This window comes from Parus major, chromosome 1A (assembly GCF_001522545.3).
Source record: "Parus major isolate Abel chromosome 1A, Parus_major1.1, whole genome shotgun sequence".
In the NCBI taxonomy this organism is placed as follows: Eukaryota; Metazoa; Chordata; class Aves; order Passeriformes; family Paridae; genus Parus; species Parus major.
In genome coordinates, this window is record NC_031773.1 from 46,142,567 (window position 1) to 46,160,173 (window position 17,607).

The following is a 17,607-nucleotide window of genomic DNA, read 5'->3' on the forward strand; positions in this document are numbered from 1 at the left end:
TTTCAGACTTCTCAAAAAAGTTAGCGTGTCTCAATGAAAATAAGCACTTCAAATAAAAAAAAAATAAATAATTGAAATACTAGTTTTCCACCAAAAAAACTTTCAGAAGTTTTTCTGCAAGTTAATTCAATACAAGTCGCTTTAGGCCAGAGTAACTCAAACACATGTGTTTGCATATGTAGGCCTCTTTCCCAGGGTCTACACTTAAGTATTGTAACAAATCAGCATCAAAAGCTCTTCATATCCCTGTGGCAAAGCCCCAGTGAGCAGGATAGACACACCAGGCATCTTCCAGGATAATAGCCACACTTCCATAATATGAATATCTTCATTATACCCCTTTTGGTGCATTTCTCTACATGAAATTATACTTAACAGTTTGCCTTCACGGGACAATTTACCAGTAGAAGCCACACTAATTGAGAAGTCCTCAGCTTGCGGTCTCTGCCTGACATTCTATCATCCCTTTAGAAAACCTCTACTGCCTTTCACTTCAATTTTGCACATCTGTACTTGTCTCAGGGACAGGAACTGAGGTGGGACAGAGCACCCAGCACAAGGGCACATATGCCAAGGGCTTGAGACCTGGGCTTAATCTTTAGTTTGAATCCTTTTTTATCCACTTTGACCCTGGATGCATAGCAAGCTAAGTCAAACAGCAGCCTCCCATAATATCCTTCTCCTGCTGGTGGCTCCACAGAAAGGTTCAACAGTCATCAAGGCCCCCCTCTTCTGGGTGCCTTCATTCTGATGCCAGAACTGACATTTAATATCCCCAAATTATGGTTTTGCCCACTGCTTCCCACATCTGCTCTCCATGGTTCTCACCGTGCCCTTCGTATGTGCCACTTAAGTCTTTGAGGGCTTCCCCTAAACCATCTTCTGAGCTTCCCACAGGTCCACCTATTTGACCCTTGAGCCTCTTCTGAAGTCTGCCCTGTCTGCTGCAGCAGCCCTCGGGGAATGTGAACACTTCTTGGGGGATAGGTCATCACAGCAGCCAGCCCTGTGCTTCCAGGAGGAGTCTTTACTGTGGACACACACAGCTTATCCGTGACCTCTGGAATGCAATGCCAACAGAGCGACAGCGCCTGTGAAGCAGAGGGGAGACATTGCCATGACCCACACTCATCCTACCTGAGCATGTTTGAGGTTGGTCTTTTCAGGCTCTCTCTGTACCAGAGGAAGCAAAGGTGCTTTTCAGCAGGGCTGACTTTTAGACATTTTGAATTGCCGCCTGCAAGAGTCAGTCTCATGACTGGTCACAGGTCCAACCTCATAAATTTCACCTCCCTTTTTCTTGGGATCCCAAGCTCTGAGCCTGCTCAGAAGCAGTGGCATCAAGCAGCACTCCAGGTACCAGTCAGGCTTTGTCTAAGCTCCCCCTGTGCAGTGAGACTGTCCTTGGAGGTCCTGTTTTCCTCAGCTGCCTTCATCATCGACATCCTCTCCCTACTCCTGCAGGCACTGCACAAAAAAGGCAAAGGTCCTCCTTCCGGAGCAGGACTTGAAAAAGCCTAATCTTTTGCTCACATTTCTTTCATTTTAGATCCCAACTGAAATCACAGCGAGCTTTTTTCCTCCCTTACCTACCCCTTTCACTGCCCTCTGTCAGAATTATTCAGCTTTCTGAAGCATTACCAGATACACTATGTAGGAAAGATATAGCAGAAGAAATTAAATAGCATTGTTAGGTATCTATAATTACCCCAAGTCATTTTTTTCCACAGTGCAGCAATTTGAAATCTCTCACATCACTCTCTTTGGGAAGCAGATGTTGACCATGTCAGCTGTGTGCTAAGAATGCATTTTCATGAGTTGCATTTCTTGGAATTTGCCAAGTGATGGTGGTGGCAGAGGGGGATGATCCTGGAAAATTCCACCCGTGCAGGCACAAAGCAGGCAGTGCAGAGACCTGCCAACCTCTTCAGGGTATCAGGGGCTTCTCAGCCCTCTCTGTGTTATGGCACTAACTAGGCCTGCTCCCGTCAAGCAAAGGAAATTTTTTCTACATTCCTGCCCACAGGAAGGCAGGCAGGGCTGCTGGGGGAAGAGCATATCTGTGAGAGGGAGGGTTTCTCCTGGATGGGGGAATGTGTGCTGCTTTCCCTTTAGAGTGACACATTGACAGACATGGAACAATGAAAATAAAATATTTGGTGGATGTCTCTGCTGTCAGTTCCTCTCTGTCTCCCTCCCATGCGGTCTCTCCTGTCCCACAGTCAGCAGCTACAGCAACCAGGCTCCCAGCACATCCATCAGACTGCTGTTCTGTATCTCCTACAAGAACCCGCTCTTTCCCAATACTACATTTAAATCCACTTTTACTCTACCCCCTGCCTCCCCATTACTCTTTAATTACATTCACTTGGATTGTCTTAAGGAAGCCCTTCCTTTTCTTTTTGAATATTCCTTTCAAATACTTGCAGAAAATTATCATACTCCCTATCTAGCAAAAATATATATTTGGGGAAAATCTACCCTCTGGAACCAGGCAAGGGTCCAGTGAATCACAGGTGAGGCAGAGAAAACAGGTTTTAACTAAAGTTCAAGTAACATTGCACAATAAACTCTGGGAATTCTTCAGTGTTTATTTGATGCAGGGGACTTCTTAGTGGAGAAAGTTCCTAGTGCCAATTTCACTAGACTGTACTCTTTTAATCTTTATTTATAAGACAGCATCTCCATTAGTCACAGGCTGGAGCAAGATGTCTGGGAAATGAGCAAGAAAATATATACACACCCAGAACTATTCTGGACCAAACAGGAGACAGAGCCTGGATAGAACAAATACTCAAATAGAGACACAGGGAGTTCTCTATGGGTCTGTTCCTCAGCCTTTCCAAAAAGCGAGACCTCAAACAGCAGTAACCTGAAAGAAAAGGAATAGGGCACGAACCTGGTGGAAACTTCAAATGCAGGCTGATCTACACACACAGGACAAGCTCAAGGAAAGCAGCTGTCCACAGGTAGCCCCTTGTCAAAGGCGAAAAAAGCTACAGAAATGAGACACTGCCATAATCCCAGCAGTCTTTACAAAGCAAACATAATTTAATGCAGCCATACAAAGAACTTTGGCCTTGGTGAAAATGAGCACACATCTAAGAAGGAAAGCAAATAGTTGCCACTTCTAAAAAAGAACAAAAGTAAAGCACTCGCCTGAAAGAAGTGACCTGAGCAATCCTGAATTCTTAAAACACCCAGATGATGCTTAGAGCAAACAGTTAACTCGGCATCCCGGAGCTGATCTCCGGCAGCAGACTGCAGAATGGACTCTTCTGTTATTTCCACATCTCCCAGCTTGGATGGTGAGACTGTTGTATGACCCTGTTTAGACTGGAAAACTTGCAGCACATCCCTGCTGTCCAGTGCTGTACCCAATGTAAGTTAATTTGCCAGCAAAGACTATTTCCTCTCAAAAACCACATGATTACATAACCCAGGATGGATCTAAGGGGAGAACAAAAATGTGTGCACACCTACTAGAACTGACATTTCCCTCTGCAGTTTCTCCAGTCACATACGGGCCCATACTTCATGTTCCACCACTGACAAAAATGGTGTTCTGATGAAGTTGTGCAAAAAAAGATTTTTCTTTTTCATGCAAGATATGAACAATACCAAAAAAATGTTAAAAAAAAAATAAATTAAAGATATTATTCCAATCTAGACCCAGGTGTTTCTTCCAACTAAACTCAGGTTTGTCTGCTTTTTAGAATTTTCCACTAATCAAACTCAGTCATTCAACACAGTAAAAAAATCGTGTTCTTTACCAGACATGAATAATAAAAGTGATGGAAATTTGGATCGAACACACATCTGCAGAGACATTTCATGTACTCACTAGCAATGAAGTATTGATTTAAAAAAATAAACTATAAAATCCCCATCCCAAAGGCTAGACCTTTCTCACGAGAGGTGACAGAGACTGCAGTTTAAGTCTCCATTCTGAGTCAGGCTGAAATGATTTGAATACCTTTTTGATGCCTAGTAGTCTGTCCTCACTGTTTTCCTAACGATGCTCTGGGTTCTGGGGGAAGATGCTGCCTTTTTCTCCTCCACATCACCTTTGTGAATGGTACCTAAAGGCTTTTGTGAGTCTACATGAAAACACCAAAATGTCAGCTTTCATTTACAGCAGTAAAACTCCCAAAATAAATCCTCCATATCTGGTCAAAATTAATTAATATTTTCATTGATCCTGAACTATGTTTTTTCACAGACTCATTTGTTCTTCCCACCATATTTTTGAAGCTTGGGCATTATCATCTGGAAAGGGAATGACACAGGCCTTATCACTCCTCTTATTTAATGATCCATGTCATTTTCCCCACAAACAGATTTTGTGGACAAAGTTGGCCAGAATCTAATTAAAAATTCCTCGCCTCCTTCTGTTTGAGACTCCTGTTCCTTACCTTACATGGCTGTGCGACGCTATTTTGCATCATTAAACAGCCTAACCCCATTCCACCACATGAGCGGCTGAATGTTACTCAGAGTGAAATGTTGCCTCTATGTTAATTTTGCAAAGTGCTCAGGATCCTTCTCAAAGGAAGGAACAATAGAAATGTAAGTCATTATCGTCACCTCGGGAGATGAGGAAATAAACCTAAGGGAAACAAGCACCAGAAGCTGCCACACAAAATGCAGACCAATTTGAAAGCTGAAAGGGGAACAAGAAAACGGCTGTCAAACAGCCTTTCAGGCTTGGCATGGTGGGAGACATTGCAGCATTGCAGCTAGCCCAGCAGAAGGAAATTAAATAACTGTCAAACTGCTGACTCAGCAGAAGACAGCACAATTCCCAGACCATTTTAGAATTAAACTCAGGTCAGTAAATGCCAGGTCCTTTCACAAGGAAGAAAGGCCAAAGGATGCTGACAGAAACTCAGACACCACTGCAAGGCAAGGAAAGAGTCAGAGCCAGGATCTAACGTTACCAAAGGCAGTCTTGAAAAATTACAGACTCGGGGAAAACACACTTCAGGCACAGGGAAAACAAACGATGCTGAACATATTGTATGCTCAAATCGATGTCACTGAGCGCATGCCAGAGCTCATGAGCAGCGAGAGTAACTCAAGCACAGAGTAGCTCCAATAACCACAGCTTTAACACTGAAATACCTTTGAAAAACAGCAGAGAAGTTTACAGGTAACAGTGCAGAAAAGACCACAAGGGAAAAGACTGTCCTGGTCTAGTAAAAAGTACCGTCAAGGTACAGTTCAGCATCAAGCCAAGTCAACCGCATACAACCAGGGTTCAAACACAAAACAAGGAGCATGTGACAACGAGGAATGGAACACTGGCCAGAGCCAACAGCAGAGGAGAGAAACAAACCAAGCCAAAGACACAACAAACAAGCTATTTCTTACTGAAAAATGTCTGAGCCATTTCAGATTAGGCAAACATTATTTCAAATTCATTCAGAAGCAAATGAGGGCAGACTTTTACTGCAGGAAAATCAAACTGCCAAAATCTTACCAAAAAACAAATAGAGAAGAGGAGGAGAAAGAGAAAGAAAAAGGCAAAAGAGAGAAAAACATAGGGTCCTATGAATATACAGCACTTCCCTTCTCTCAAGCCCCATGGAAGGAAAACAGACCCTCCAGTTAATAACATTCAGATAATGTAAAAATAGAAAAAGCAAAGGTTTCACAGGCCAAGCAAAGATGTCGTTGACATGAGACAGTTTCAAGCAAATGCAACTGAACAGATGAAAACACATCCTCAGGGCACGTTCACTCACAGTGAGTCTCCTTCAACTGAAGCTCCGCTAGTTATTTCTCCAGACTCAGTTTGGTTGGCTGCTAGCTTTCTGTGCCCTCATCTTTTCATGCATTTCAAATCTTAAAGCTGCCTAAACTCCCATGCTTTCTTCAGCTGCCTTTTCATGGCACAGTCTGGCCACCAGAAGCAACAGGAAATAAACTTCCTCTTCCAATGGCACCTGTGTGGTTCCTCACTGCTACAGACTCCCTGAAGTAATTTCCAGTAGATGACTGGGCACAAAGCAAGAGAAAGTGAAAGTGGCTATGCTGTGTATCTATCCAGTATTGAAGGATATATAACCTGTTCACATCACTCCTGAGGGGAGTATAGATGAAGTGATTACTGTTTGGGTTGATAAACAGTCACAGAATCACAGAATCCTAGAATATCCTCAGTTGGAAAGGACCTACGAGGATCACCTACAAGGATCCAACTTCTGGCCCTGGACAGGACCATCCCAAGAATCACACCATGTACCTGACAGAATTGTCCAAACACTTCTTGAACTATCAGCCTTGGTGCTGTGACCACTTCCCTGGGGAGCCTGTTCCAGTGCCCAACCACCCACTGGGTGAAGAACCTCTTCCTAATATATAGCTTGAACTTCCCCTGGCACAGCTTCATGTCATTTCTTTGTGTCCTCTCACTGGTCACAGAGAAAAGAGATCATCGTCTGCCTGGCCGCTTACCCTTGTGAGGAAGAGTTGGACTTGATGATCCTTGTGGGTCCCTTCCAACTCAGCATGTTCTGTGATTCTGTGAAGCCATGAATTCTATGAGACTGCTATGAGGTGTCTGCCCAGTCTCCTCTCCTCCAGGCTGAACCAGCCAAGTGACCTCAGCCACTTCAGTCAGTCCACTTGTACATGGAATTTGGGGAAACATCAGTCTTGTGTTCAGATTCAAATTAGGGAGAAAATTAAATCACCCTCCTTGGTCTGATTTTTTTTATTTTTTATTTTTTTTTGGTTTGGGGTTTTTTGAGGATGTTATGGACTGATCAGGGATGATGATGGGATAGCTCCCTGATACTGTGCTGTGATAGGAATACGTAATTACTGTACCCATACCTGAAAGCTCATCTTCCCATAGCAAATTAGCTATCTCCTGCATTAAGATATGGATGTATATTTTCAACAGGCTGAGATGAAATATTCCTACAATCAATTAAATGCTCATGATTAAAGGAACACTGATACACAGCAGCATCTGACATGCCATGGAAATCTCCAAGCTTCTGGCAAGCAGGAGGGGTATCAACCAGAAGCAATGTGGCAAGCAGGAGGGGAAATGTGGCTCTGGCACTAGCTAGCACATAGGTCCTGCACTGGGAGTTTGTGCTGCACTGCAAGATGTGGCCTTACCAGAGGTTTTTTGGTTCTCTGCAAAGTTAGGATTTAGATATTAAAATATTTAGATATTAAGAATTTAGGTATTAAGATATTTAGATATTAAATTCCAGCAGCACTGGGTATTTTTGAGCTGTTGTACCTTCTCAGCTGCAGCTCTCCAAGCACCTTTACTGCTTTTCCCTGTCTGCCCTTCACACTCTTGATGAGGCTCCCATAAACCTGCACAAAACCAGTTATAATTCTCTTCTGCCTATCAAAGCCTTCACAAGTTAGGCAATTGGTCTGTAAAAGTTAGACAATTGGTGTGTAAAGCCTGCTGCCTACCATGCTGACTAATGTTGTCTGATTGTTCCCTTGTACTCCCCCGTTGGTCCATCTGTACCCATCTGCTACCTTTTGTCTTGTAATTAAATTGTAACCACTTTGGGGTAGGAGCCACCTCATTTGCTAATGTTCACTCAGCTCCCTGCAGAGTCCCAAATCAATAACTGGGTGCTGGGGACAGCAGTGCAAGAGTATATACACATGGCAAAGGGCACCTCTCACTGTGTGGCATGAGCAAGTCAGCTGAGAGAAAGCTCCAGACAAGAGTTCTCATCCAGAATACAATGGAGATGAGGGCAGTCTTCTCTTGAGGCTGGATGTTGTTATCACATTAGTACATGGAGCACAATCCTCCGGGATCCCCAGTCCAAGGAGTTAGGTTGGCAACCCCAGTAAAGGTCAGATGGCTGCTATCACCCTCATCAGCTACACCAGCACAGAAATGGTAGGAGGCATTCTAACTACAGCTTGGGCTTAATAAAGATCTCCAGATATTCCAATATCTGATTTGCATAAGAGGACAAGGTCTCTCCAAGAAGCTGTCATTGTTTCAATGTAAGAATTCCCTCCAGTAGCAAGGGAGTAGGGTCTGGTGGAGAAGAGCCAGAATATTTTTCTGCAGGCTCATGAATCATACAAATACATTCCAAAATTCAAGCAAAGTCAGGAACTGCTTCAGCAAGAGGCAAAGAGAATGGACAGCTTATAATGACATAACATAACAGTGGTTAGGAACAGACACCCAATATGTTCTCTTTGGTCAGAGCTAGACTAGCTTATTATTTGCAGTAATACAGCAAAGACACAGTTTGACCAGCATGTCTGCAAGATTTATATAGAAGGCTTTTTCAGAAAGATTTTTCCATTTATCCTCTGATAAGGAAGGCTTTGTGCAGCACTCGGGTCTGCCCTTCTCCTTAGGAGTCAGTGCAAGATTAACATGGCCATAATTAGCCACAAATACATACAGTTAGATGCTGGACAACTGTGAGAAGTCAGGCCAAATCCTGGCAGTGGGTGCAGCATAGGTGCACAAATAAAGCCATCTGGTTGTCTGATTGAATCAGGGTCATAAACAGACCCATCAGATGTGACCTAGATCAGGTGTCTAAGGGACACTCATTTGGGAGTGGGATATCCATAAAATATGTATTCTTTGATGCAAGTCTGCTGTCTAATGAGAAGTAAGGCATTAAGCCAATTATGGTCTCTTAGAGACACGTCCAGAAAGAATACTTTAAAAATAAGGAGGGAAATGCACCTACAGACTCCTGTTCTAATTTCAGCCATATGTGCTTGAATCCAGAACAGTCCCTCTGCCCGAAGAGAAGCTATATCCTTCTAAAAACTGGTTCTGTGGGAACAGAATCAGTCACTTACTCTGAGTAGGTTTAAACAAACTTCTATGCCATTTCTCCCCAGGGACAATGAGTCATAAATCCCCATGTACACAGCAAAATTAGCAAAACAAGACTGATTGGAAAAAACAATCCAATCTTGTCTCACTGCAAAAGGAGTCGGTGAAATAAAAAAATAATTTCCTCCCTGGACACACAGGCAAGGTGCCAGAAGTCCACACAGAGAGCAGAACCCGACCAAAGGCCGTAACTTCTACTCCATGGAGGCAAGCATACACGTGCATGCAATGTGTAAGTGATCAGAAAGGCTTGCTAGGTGGGCACCAGACAACACAAGGAAGAAACTGTCTCAAAAAACCTAGTCATCTTTCAAAAGGCAGGGGAGGGCCTTGGATTTGTACAGCTGCAGTTTTCACCTCACAACCCTACATTTTTGTTCCTCTCCTATTTTTAAAGAGCCTTCTTTAAGGAGGCTTTTATTCTCTAAGAAAGTGAAATGAAGAAAATCGAAGTCCTTCCTCCTGCTAAGCAATATAACAGATAGGATAACATGATTCATATTGATTCTTCACGGAGTGGTCAGTACCACATGGACCGTTACTAACAGCCAAGAATACCGATCGGTATTTTCTGTCCTCTTCCCTGTTATTTCTGCCACTGGGACATTGAAGCACACAAAGAGATGACAGCGAATATTTCTTTTAATGCACAGTAAGACTTGAGATCAGCCCTGAAGGCTGAATCATCATCAAATGCTACAGCCTCTTCAGCAGCTCTGTGGTGTTCATCAGCTCCCCAAAGGTGCAGACTTCAGGAGGTGACAAGTGCCTCTGTAAGAGCTCTTGTTTGCAGCCATGCACAATAGCCTTCACATGCCAACTGCCTGCTCGTACAAAAGGTTCATGGTAGAAGCTTGAAGAAATTATGTCCTCACCGGATCAGGCTTGAAATTTCTGCTGATCAGCTTGTCCATAACCCGGGTTGTCTCTCCTATGAAATAAGCTGGTTTTTCTGAGACACTCTTCAGGTCTGTCTTGCTCATCTAATCACAGAAATGTAGGCTGGCAGAGAACCACAAGAGATCACTTACTGCATCCACCAGCTCGGAGGCAGGACAAGACAGATTGAGATCCTGCCCTGCTGGATATTTTTCTCTATGTCCTCCAGCAAATGAACCTCTACCAGCAAATGAGCCTCACCATGTCTCACCATGCCAATAATTAGGCAGCTCTCTACATAACTAACTGAAATCTTTCTGCTTGAAAATTTAGCAAGACAACCTCTTTCTCCCTACTGGGGCATGAAAAGCAGCTGATCAGTATGTCCTTTTTTCAACAATTATTTAGGTGTCCAAAAATTTATCTTGTTCTCTTTCCTTATTTTTTAGATAAGGGAAAGCTTAATTTTTCATTTTTCTCTTCTAAATCCTTCTTTCCTTTCTGTATCTCCCTCCTATACCCCAGGGGAACCCTTTCCAGGCATGGGTAGGCATAATGGTGCTCTGTCCCAAGCTGGAGACAGGGTCACAGAAGTTCACAAATTCATGCAGACTGTGATCGAGGCTGAACACATCTCTGGAAAGCCCATGTGGCAGAGAGTAGTGGCACTATTTTCCACCTTGTTGCAGCATTAGGAAGTCCTGGAAGTCTACAGTCACTGAGGCAGCTGACAGGATGTCACAGCAAATGGCCCCATTCCCAGGGAGCACTAATGTGTACCGTGCTGTAAGGGTACAGGCTAGGAGCAGCCTGCCCATGAATTTGTAGTCATGGTCACACCAACAGAACAGAGGAAGCAGAACAGACCCTGCTGGAGCTGAAGAGTTCAAAAGTCAAATGCTGATAATTATAGCACCAGCAGCAGGCAAACATTTTATCTGCTGAGTGGGGTGAAGGTTGATAGGGGCAGAGGATTAGTACATGCAGCAAGAAGAATGAACCTTTCAGCGTAAGTTTCCCATCTGTCCTCTAAGATGGCTCATAGTGGCACCCTAAACAAAACCATCACCTGGATATTTGGTTGTCCAGTCAGGAAGAAGAGTGAATGGGGTGTGCTTGGTAAGAGATGGAGGGAGATTGTGAGCCAAAGGGTTCTGTGGGGTGGCACAAGAAGTTGGTGTCATGAGCCTCATGGAAAAGTGCTCTGAATCCCCAGTGACACAACTAAGAGAAGAGGCAGAGAAGAATCAGCAAACTGGAGAGGCTGAGCACAAACTAGTGGTACAAGTGATGTAAACCTCACTAGTAATCAAAGTAAAGAATCTGGAAGAGGGCCTCAAAGTTCCTAACATTTGTGTCACCCCAGGTTTGCTGGGGGAAAGTGAGGAAGCAGACAGGAGGATCTGGGAGCTAGTGAGACAGGACTGCTGGCAGGGAGCTAGTGGGATAGGACTCAGTAGAGAAGGAGGATATGAGCAAGAGCTGGAGATAGAAGCAGTTGCTAGCTTTCACAAAGGGATCATGAACCCAAAATTAAGTTCTCATCATATGTGGGATCATAGGAGAGCAGAAGAAAAAGGCAAATAGTGAAGAAAAATACTAGGTGAAAATTCTTCCCACACAAAATATCACAACCCGCTGACACAAAACCTAGTGTAGTACTGACCCTCTGGCTCACTTTGCAAGGCATCTGGCCCGCACTCACCACTGCACCGAGGCATGGCCCTTCATGGGGCATGAGAGTGGACATCTTTCACCACCTCCATCTGCATACCTGCATCTCTAGGATAAATACAACAGGGGCATCTAGGCACCCAAAACACCCCTAGGCTAACTGGCCAGTGAAGTAAAGAGCTTTACTAACCAGCTGAAAAGGTAGTGAGGGAAGGCATGCAGCCTTCTGCCCCCAAGGAGCAGAGTACAGAGAAGTGAATGAAATTCAGAGCATTTGCTTATCATTATGAATCATTACTCATGGTTCAGACAAGCAGGAGAGCTCAAGTTACTGCCCCTTGTAGAAGGCGGTTTCTTGTTCTTTCATGATTGTCAGCCCTATAAGGCTTCAGTTTGTCTGAAGCACTCACGAGGAGATTTATCATCATCAGTGTCTGGGGGCAGCTACAACTCCTCTGGAAAATTAATTCCTGTTCTGAAATAACTGGTGATGTTGTGAAGATATTTATTCCCAAATTGGGAAAAAAAAAAATCAAAATCACAAAAGATTTCACAGACCTGAAATCCTGAAACAGTTGTCACTGTCTGGATCTTTGCTGCTCAGAAAATGGAAGACTTCACACCTATTTTAAAACATATCTTTTTATATATCTCTACTCCATGAGACTCACCCTCAAAATCCATTTGCCATCTTTCAAGAATCAAAAGCACCAAGTTGTACAGAGCTGCAAACTGTGTTACTAAACCCAGAGGAGACTAACAGAAATGATCAGAAGACTAGAAAACATGACCTACCAAGAGGAAATGAACAAATTCTTGTTTAACCTACACCAGAGATGACTGGAAGACAACATGATAGAAGACTTCAAACCCACATAGGGACAATAAGAAGTGGTAGAGGATAAACAGTTCCCTAAGTCCATTAGGGAGACACAAAGTATTCATGGGCTTAAATTGCAGCCAGAGAAATCTAGGTTAGACATTAGAAAAACTTAGCACAGTAAGGAGAACGAAGTCATAGAAGAGGTCGACTTGGGATTTCTAGCACTGAAGGTCTCTCAGAACAGGTGAGACAAACATCTGTCAGGAATAATTTCAGTCTAGTTAAACCCTCTCTTGGGGCTCAGGGAGGCATTAGATGACCTCTTGATGTTCCTTCCAGGCATAGCATCTGATTGTGGATAGAAGTGTGTAGTTAAAGATTGAGCTACAGTGAATGCAACTGGATCAAATCAGTGTTTCCCATGCAGTCCTTTATCTCATGTCTCTTACTGCCTGAGTGTTTGCCTAAAAGTTGCCAGGATGAAACATCTTGCTATTTACATAAAATTAGTGAGAATTTGGATCATGTTCTAAAGGTATTGGAATTATGTGCTAAAAGTCTATCAATAATTTCTTGTATTGTAGCATTGCCTGCGAGCAGTTGTTAAGGGCCAACAGTTTGTGTTGCCTGACTCTCTGCAAGAATGGAACAAAACTATGATTCTTTGTCACAAAGATCTCTGTTTCACACTTATATTTTTATGTTTGCATTTCTACTGAATGGAAAAAAAATTAGGAAAAAGAGCATGAGGTTCCAGGTATGAAAGGTTCTGGTCTATGATTGGAACATGTTGGAGACTACTTCAATGTCTTCCATGAAGAAAATGCCAGCATGAAAATTAAACCAGTTTGGAGTTTGATTATAATAACCTGATCCTCTCTGAGAAAAACACCCACTTTGAGACAAAATATTTGTGTCCAGGAAGCACTATGTGTTTTTCTTACCACTAATACCATAGTTCATGATAGCCTCATTTCAGTCCAGCCCCAGCTCCTATGAAATGAAAGATTGTTTTGATTTAATGGATCCCCAAAGACAGCAAGGATCTAATCCCAACACTTGTGATCACCAGGATCTCTTCTACTAATTTTCTGGTTCATCTGAGAGCCCACAAATACACTCTCAGGGACTGAACAACCCTTTTCACCACTGACAGAAGCCACCAAGCCTTCATTGAAGGTGCGACATGTGAAGCATGTGACAGGCAAGATAAAAACAGGACTGGTATTTAGCTGTGCCTCCCTGGAGACTGCAAAGCATTCCAGCAACAGATTCCCACAGCCAGCCCTGCTAATAACCCCTAGGAGGATTCATGCTGTTACTGCTTCATTTTCCTTCTCTGACGATGGAATTTTCCCCCATGAGAACAAATTTGGTGCCAGCTAGGAACAAATCCTCCTGGACTTTTCCTGGTAAGCTTTAATGAAGTTGAGTGACAGACTGAGCCTGATGTGAGGTCTCTGCAGCCTGAGCTTTGCATGTCCACACCTTGTGCAGTATCTAGACAGCTTGCCTTCAGCTGTCCACACGTTATGCCATGCTCTTTGTTTCCTGACACTCCTGGCCCCCTGAGACCTCTTCTCCAGACCACACACCCTCATCTGGTCTGAATAGTGCTAAGACCATGAGGTAGACAGGTCCTCTTGGAAACCAGGCTGGGACTACTGGGAGACCCTAGTGCCTTCCAGGAACTAAGGTGACCGTTCTTCTGTCTCATCCACAAGCTGTTCCCTACAGCTCTCTTCTGAATACACTTCTCCTGACAGATCCCCATTTCATTTTCATTTCCCCATTAATTTCTTCCTCACTTACACCAAGCAGGCCACTTGCAAGCCTGTGCAGGGAACAAGCAGGCAAGGAGAGAAAGTTTTCTCTGTGTGGTGGGACAAAGGGGCATTTTTCTAAGCCATACACATGATTGCATCCAGACCAACCTCTTTTTCATATCTATCATGTATTCTGATGAATTCTCCTTCCTTTACTCTGACTTCTCACACCCATTTATATCTCATTTTCTTAGCCCTTCAACTACCCCCTCTGCCTCAACTGAAACCCTTTGGGAACGCTTGTTCTTAGCCTGGACCACTGACATTTATGTGGGATGTGAAATGCACCAAAACTTCCCACTAACTCAGAAATTCACACCATTTCTAAAATGGTGCTTTGGGTTACATGCAAATTATTCAAAAATATGCAAATTTGGATCTTTGAACAACTCAATATGATCTCACGTTCACATCCTACTTAATGTACCGTCCCATTTCAAGGGGTACTGGCCAGATATATCAACCACAGTTAATACTGGCATCAATTTCCAAGCATGGTTGTAGCTCAGCCATAGTCACCTACCATACAGAACTTCACTGCCATCAAGCCAGACTGAGAAATATTTTCTGTCTCAGCCATTGAAACTCACGGCATAGAGGAGATATCTTCTCTGAAAGGCCGGAAAACTTATGTTCAGAGGTTACAGAGAGGAAGCTGATGAATTTTTTATGCATGCTAATGGAAGACTGTAATGGCATCCTGCATGGAGAAGACAGCAGCCTGGGCACTGGAGATACCAGTAATCTGGGATACAAGAAGTAGATTGCTAGCCCGTGATAGGAAGTACAGAAAGGTGGGGAGGATTATTTGCCTGGAGCCTTCCCCCTTCTTCTGACACAGTTTGAGAATTACCAAACATATCCTACCCTCTCCCACTTCCTCTCCTTGGTCAAAAGGATGATGACCAGCTTGGGATGCATCTGGTATCCGTCCTCACTGAACGACAAATTCCTGCCTTCAAAGGTGACATTGATCAGGTACCTGTGGGAGAGAGAAGAGAGCAAGGAGAACATTAATGCTTGGAAACAAAACCCTAAACAAGACCCTGCCTCCCCTCTTCAGCTCACATCAGGAGGGCAGGAGCACAGTTCAAAAAATGGAAAATCTAAGAAGGGAGTTAGAAAAACAGGACAATTCGTCCAGAAAATAGGACAGTCAGGTGAGGCAGGGAAATTGCCCCCATTTTGTGACTGGGATAGGGAAGTGATGTGCTGTGTTGGCTCTCAATGAATTCCTAAAAGCACTCTAAGAGTCACACCCACATGTATGCCCACAGTCCCTGGTTTTCCTCTGCCTCAAAGGGCAGAAGGATCCATAGCAATCAGCTGTGTAAACACTCCACAGCCCACACTTCGCTCACTCTCCAAAAGGGATTTTGCATGCCACTTGAGGACAGTGATGGGCGACAGGTGAAGCAGTGGAGACAGCCTCTCCCCAGCCCAAATATCGAGGCAGTGACTAGGGAAGCAGAGGAAGGAGCAGCAAACCTGCAAGAATCTCTATCCGTACCAAAGCCAGCACAACTCATGAGGCCCAGAGTGATCCTGTGAAGGAGCTCAGGAATAGGGATAAGGATATTGAAAGAGCCCAGTGAAAGTCATTTTTCCTAGGGACAGAGTCGAGCCTTATTCCCAGTAAAATCAAACTAAAGGGTGATCAGCCCTGCAGCCAACATCAGCGATTCTCTTTGTCTGGAAAGACCCCATCACTTCTGCAGAAGGAACTCCCTGTTGAAGCATTTCATGTCAGCTGAACAAATGGACAGGTAAACAGTCAGAGCTTCAATCTCATTTATCCTAAAACCTCCTTACTCAGCTCTGGCAATAGGGAAGATCTATAAGTGGGCTGAGATTACAGCTACACTCATTTCAAGGCCTTGCTGCAATGTGAGAGCATGTTAAAGGGGTGTTGCTGTAAATAAGAATCAGGTCTATTGTTTCCTTAACTGTCAGACCATCTAGAAATACACTGTAGGGAAGAGGAGGTAAATACACATTTCACAGTTCAGTGGTTTATATGACATCTCCGTGGCACTCTGACAGTTTACCCTGTTCATATATTTCACTTCAATTCACAATCCTGTTGCATGAAGTAGATTTTACCTTTGTAAATCTGCTGTGGCACCAGTAGCATCACATCACCATGAGAGGCAGAGGTGACCAAGCTGCCTGCAGGGCTAGCCCCTGGACTCTGCACTCTCCTACTTTGCACAGTTCTATAAATTACACAAGCAACATTTCTATTACAGACATGAGAGGTTCTTCTGCTCTATTACACCATGACATCAGGAAACATTTCCTAATGTTCAGCTTCAATTTGTCCCTTATGAACTCAATTTGAACCAATTTCAAGAAAATAAATAAGAGAAAAAAATCTGCTCTTTCAGTGGGTTCACGGTTTCCTACCATCTGCACAGAGACACCCCTGCTAATCTAATGAAACCATTGTATCAGGGAAACTTCTTCAAACAAATGAAAAAAACAAGTCATGATTTTAGTCATTTCATTTTCAAATTTTTTTGTTCCAACTCCATTAATCAACCAAACTCATCTACTAATTCCCCATTGCCAAGTGCAATCAGCAATTATGTTTATTTCTAAAGGAAATTTCACACTTGCTCCATGTTGTGACCTTCAAGGGATGTGTTCAGTGTTGGAAATACAGCCATAAGGGAGCCCAGCATGAAACATCTGCAACTGGACAATTTTCAAAGGCAGACTATTGGTTATTTTCCAAAAACCAAAGCCACTTGGAACCCAAACATTGAGTGAACCCCTGAACATCCTCAACCTGGAAAATCTTAGCCACACAATTGTTTGTAATGGCATAAAACATCCCACGTCAGGACCACACATGCCCTTTTTCTGGCTTTTTTTTTTTTTTTTTCCCCCAGCTGTGTGAATTGTTCTGGTACTAAGGAATGCCAGGCACAGGCAATTGCCAGCTATGTGCACCCTGCAAGACCTAGTTAAGGCTCTGGTGGTGGGAGGAATCTTCCAGTGGACCAAGATGACAACTTCATGACTTCTCTGCACCTGCCACCAGAGTAAAGACAAAGAAAGGCTCCAAGAAGATGAGGATACCATTGGCTTGATGGGAGTTCCAGCTTTATATGCCAGTAATGAGTAAGCAATGCCAACATCTAATTAACAAACACTAATATTAAACCATTCTCAACCCTCTTTCTCTTCACATCCAAGAACGATTCCACTACAGGTATCTCCCTTGCACAGCTTGAGAAGAAGACTTCACAGAAATCAGCAACAGCTATGAGACAAGAGGGTGTCATTTATGCTCATTTTCACTGGAAAGATTAGAACCTCTAATAATAATCAAGGTGGGATCATCAATGACTCCGATCCTTGGAGCTGCCTTGAGATTTACACTTAAAGCAGCACTAAAATCCCTTCCTTCACACCTTAATGACTGAAATTAGTCTCCAAATTTGGCAATATAATTCTTCAGAGTGTTTTCTCTCCGACCCATTAGCAATACGCTTACAAAAGTTTCCAGGAGAAGTGCAGAAGAAGAGGCATACCCC

At 43.5% G+C, this 17,607-nt stretch overlaps 1 protein-coding gene across 1 annotated transcript in view; it reads right to left on the reverse strand.

Moving 5' to 3' along the window:
• GRIN2B (glutamate ionotropic receptor NMDA type subunit 2B) overlaps positions 1-17,607 on the reverse strand; it is a 207,830-nt gene that overhangs the window by 64,484 nt on the left and 125,739 nt on the right. Inside the window, exon 4 of the mRNA XM_033514525.1 lies at positions 14,933-15,047. Coding sequence (XP_033370416.1) covers positions 14,933-15,047 — 115 coding nt within the window. The remainder of the gene's footprint in view (positions 1-14,932; positions 15,048-17,607) is intronic.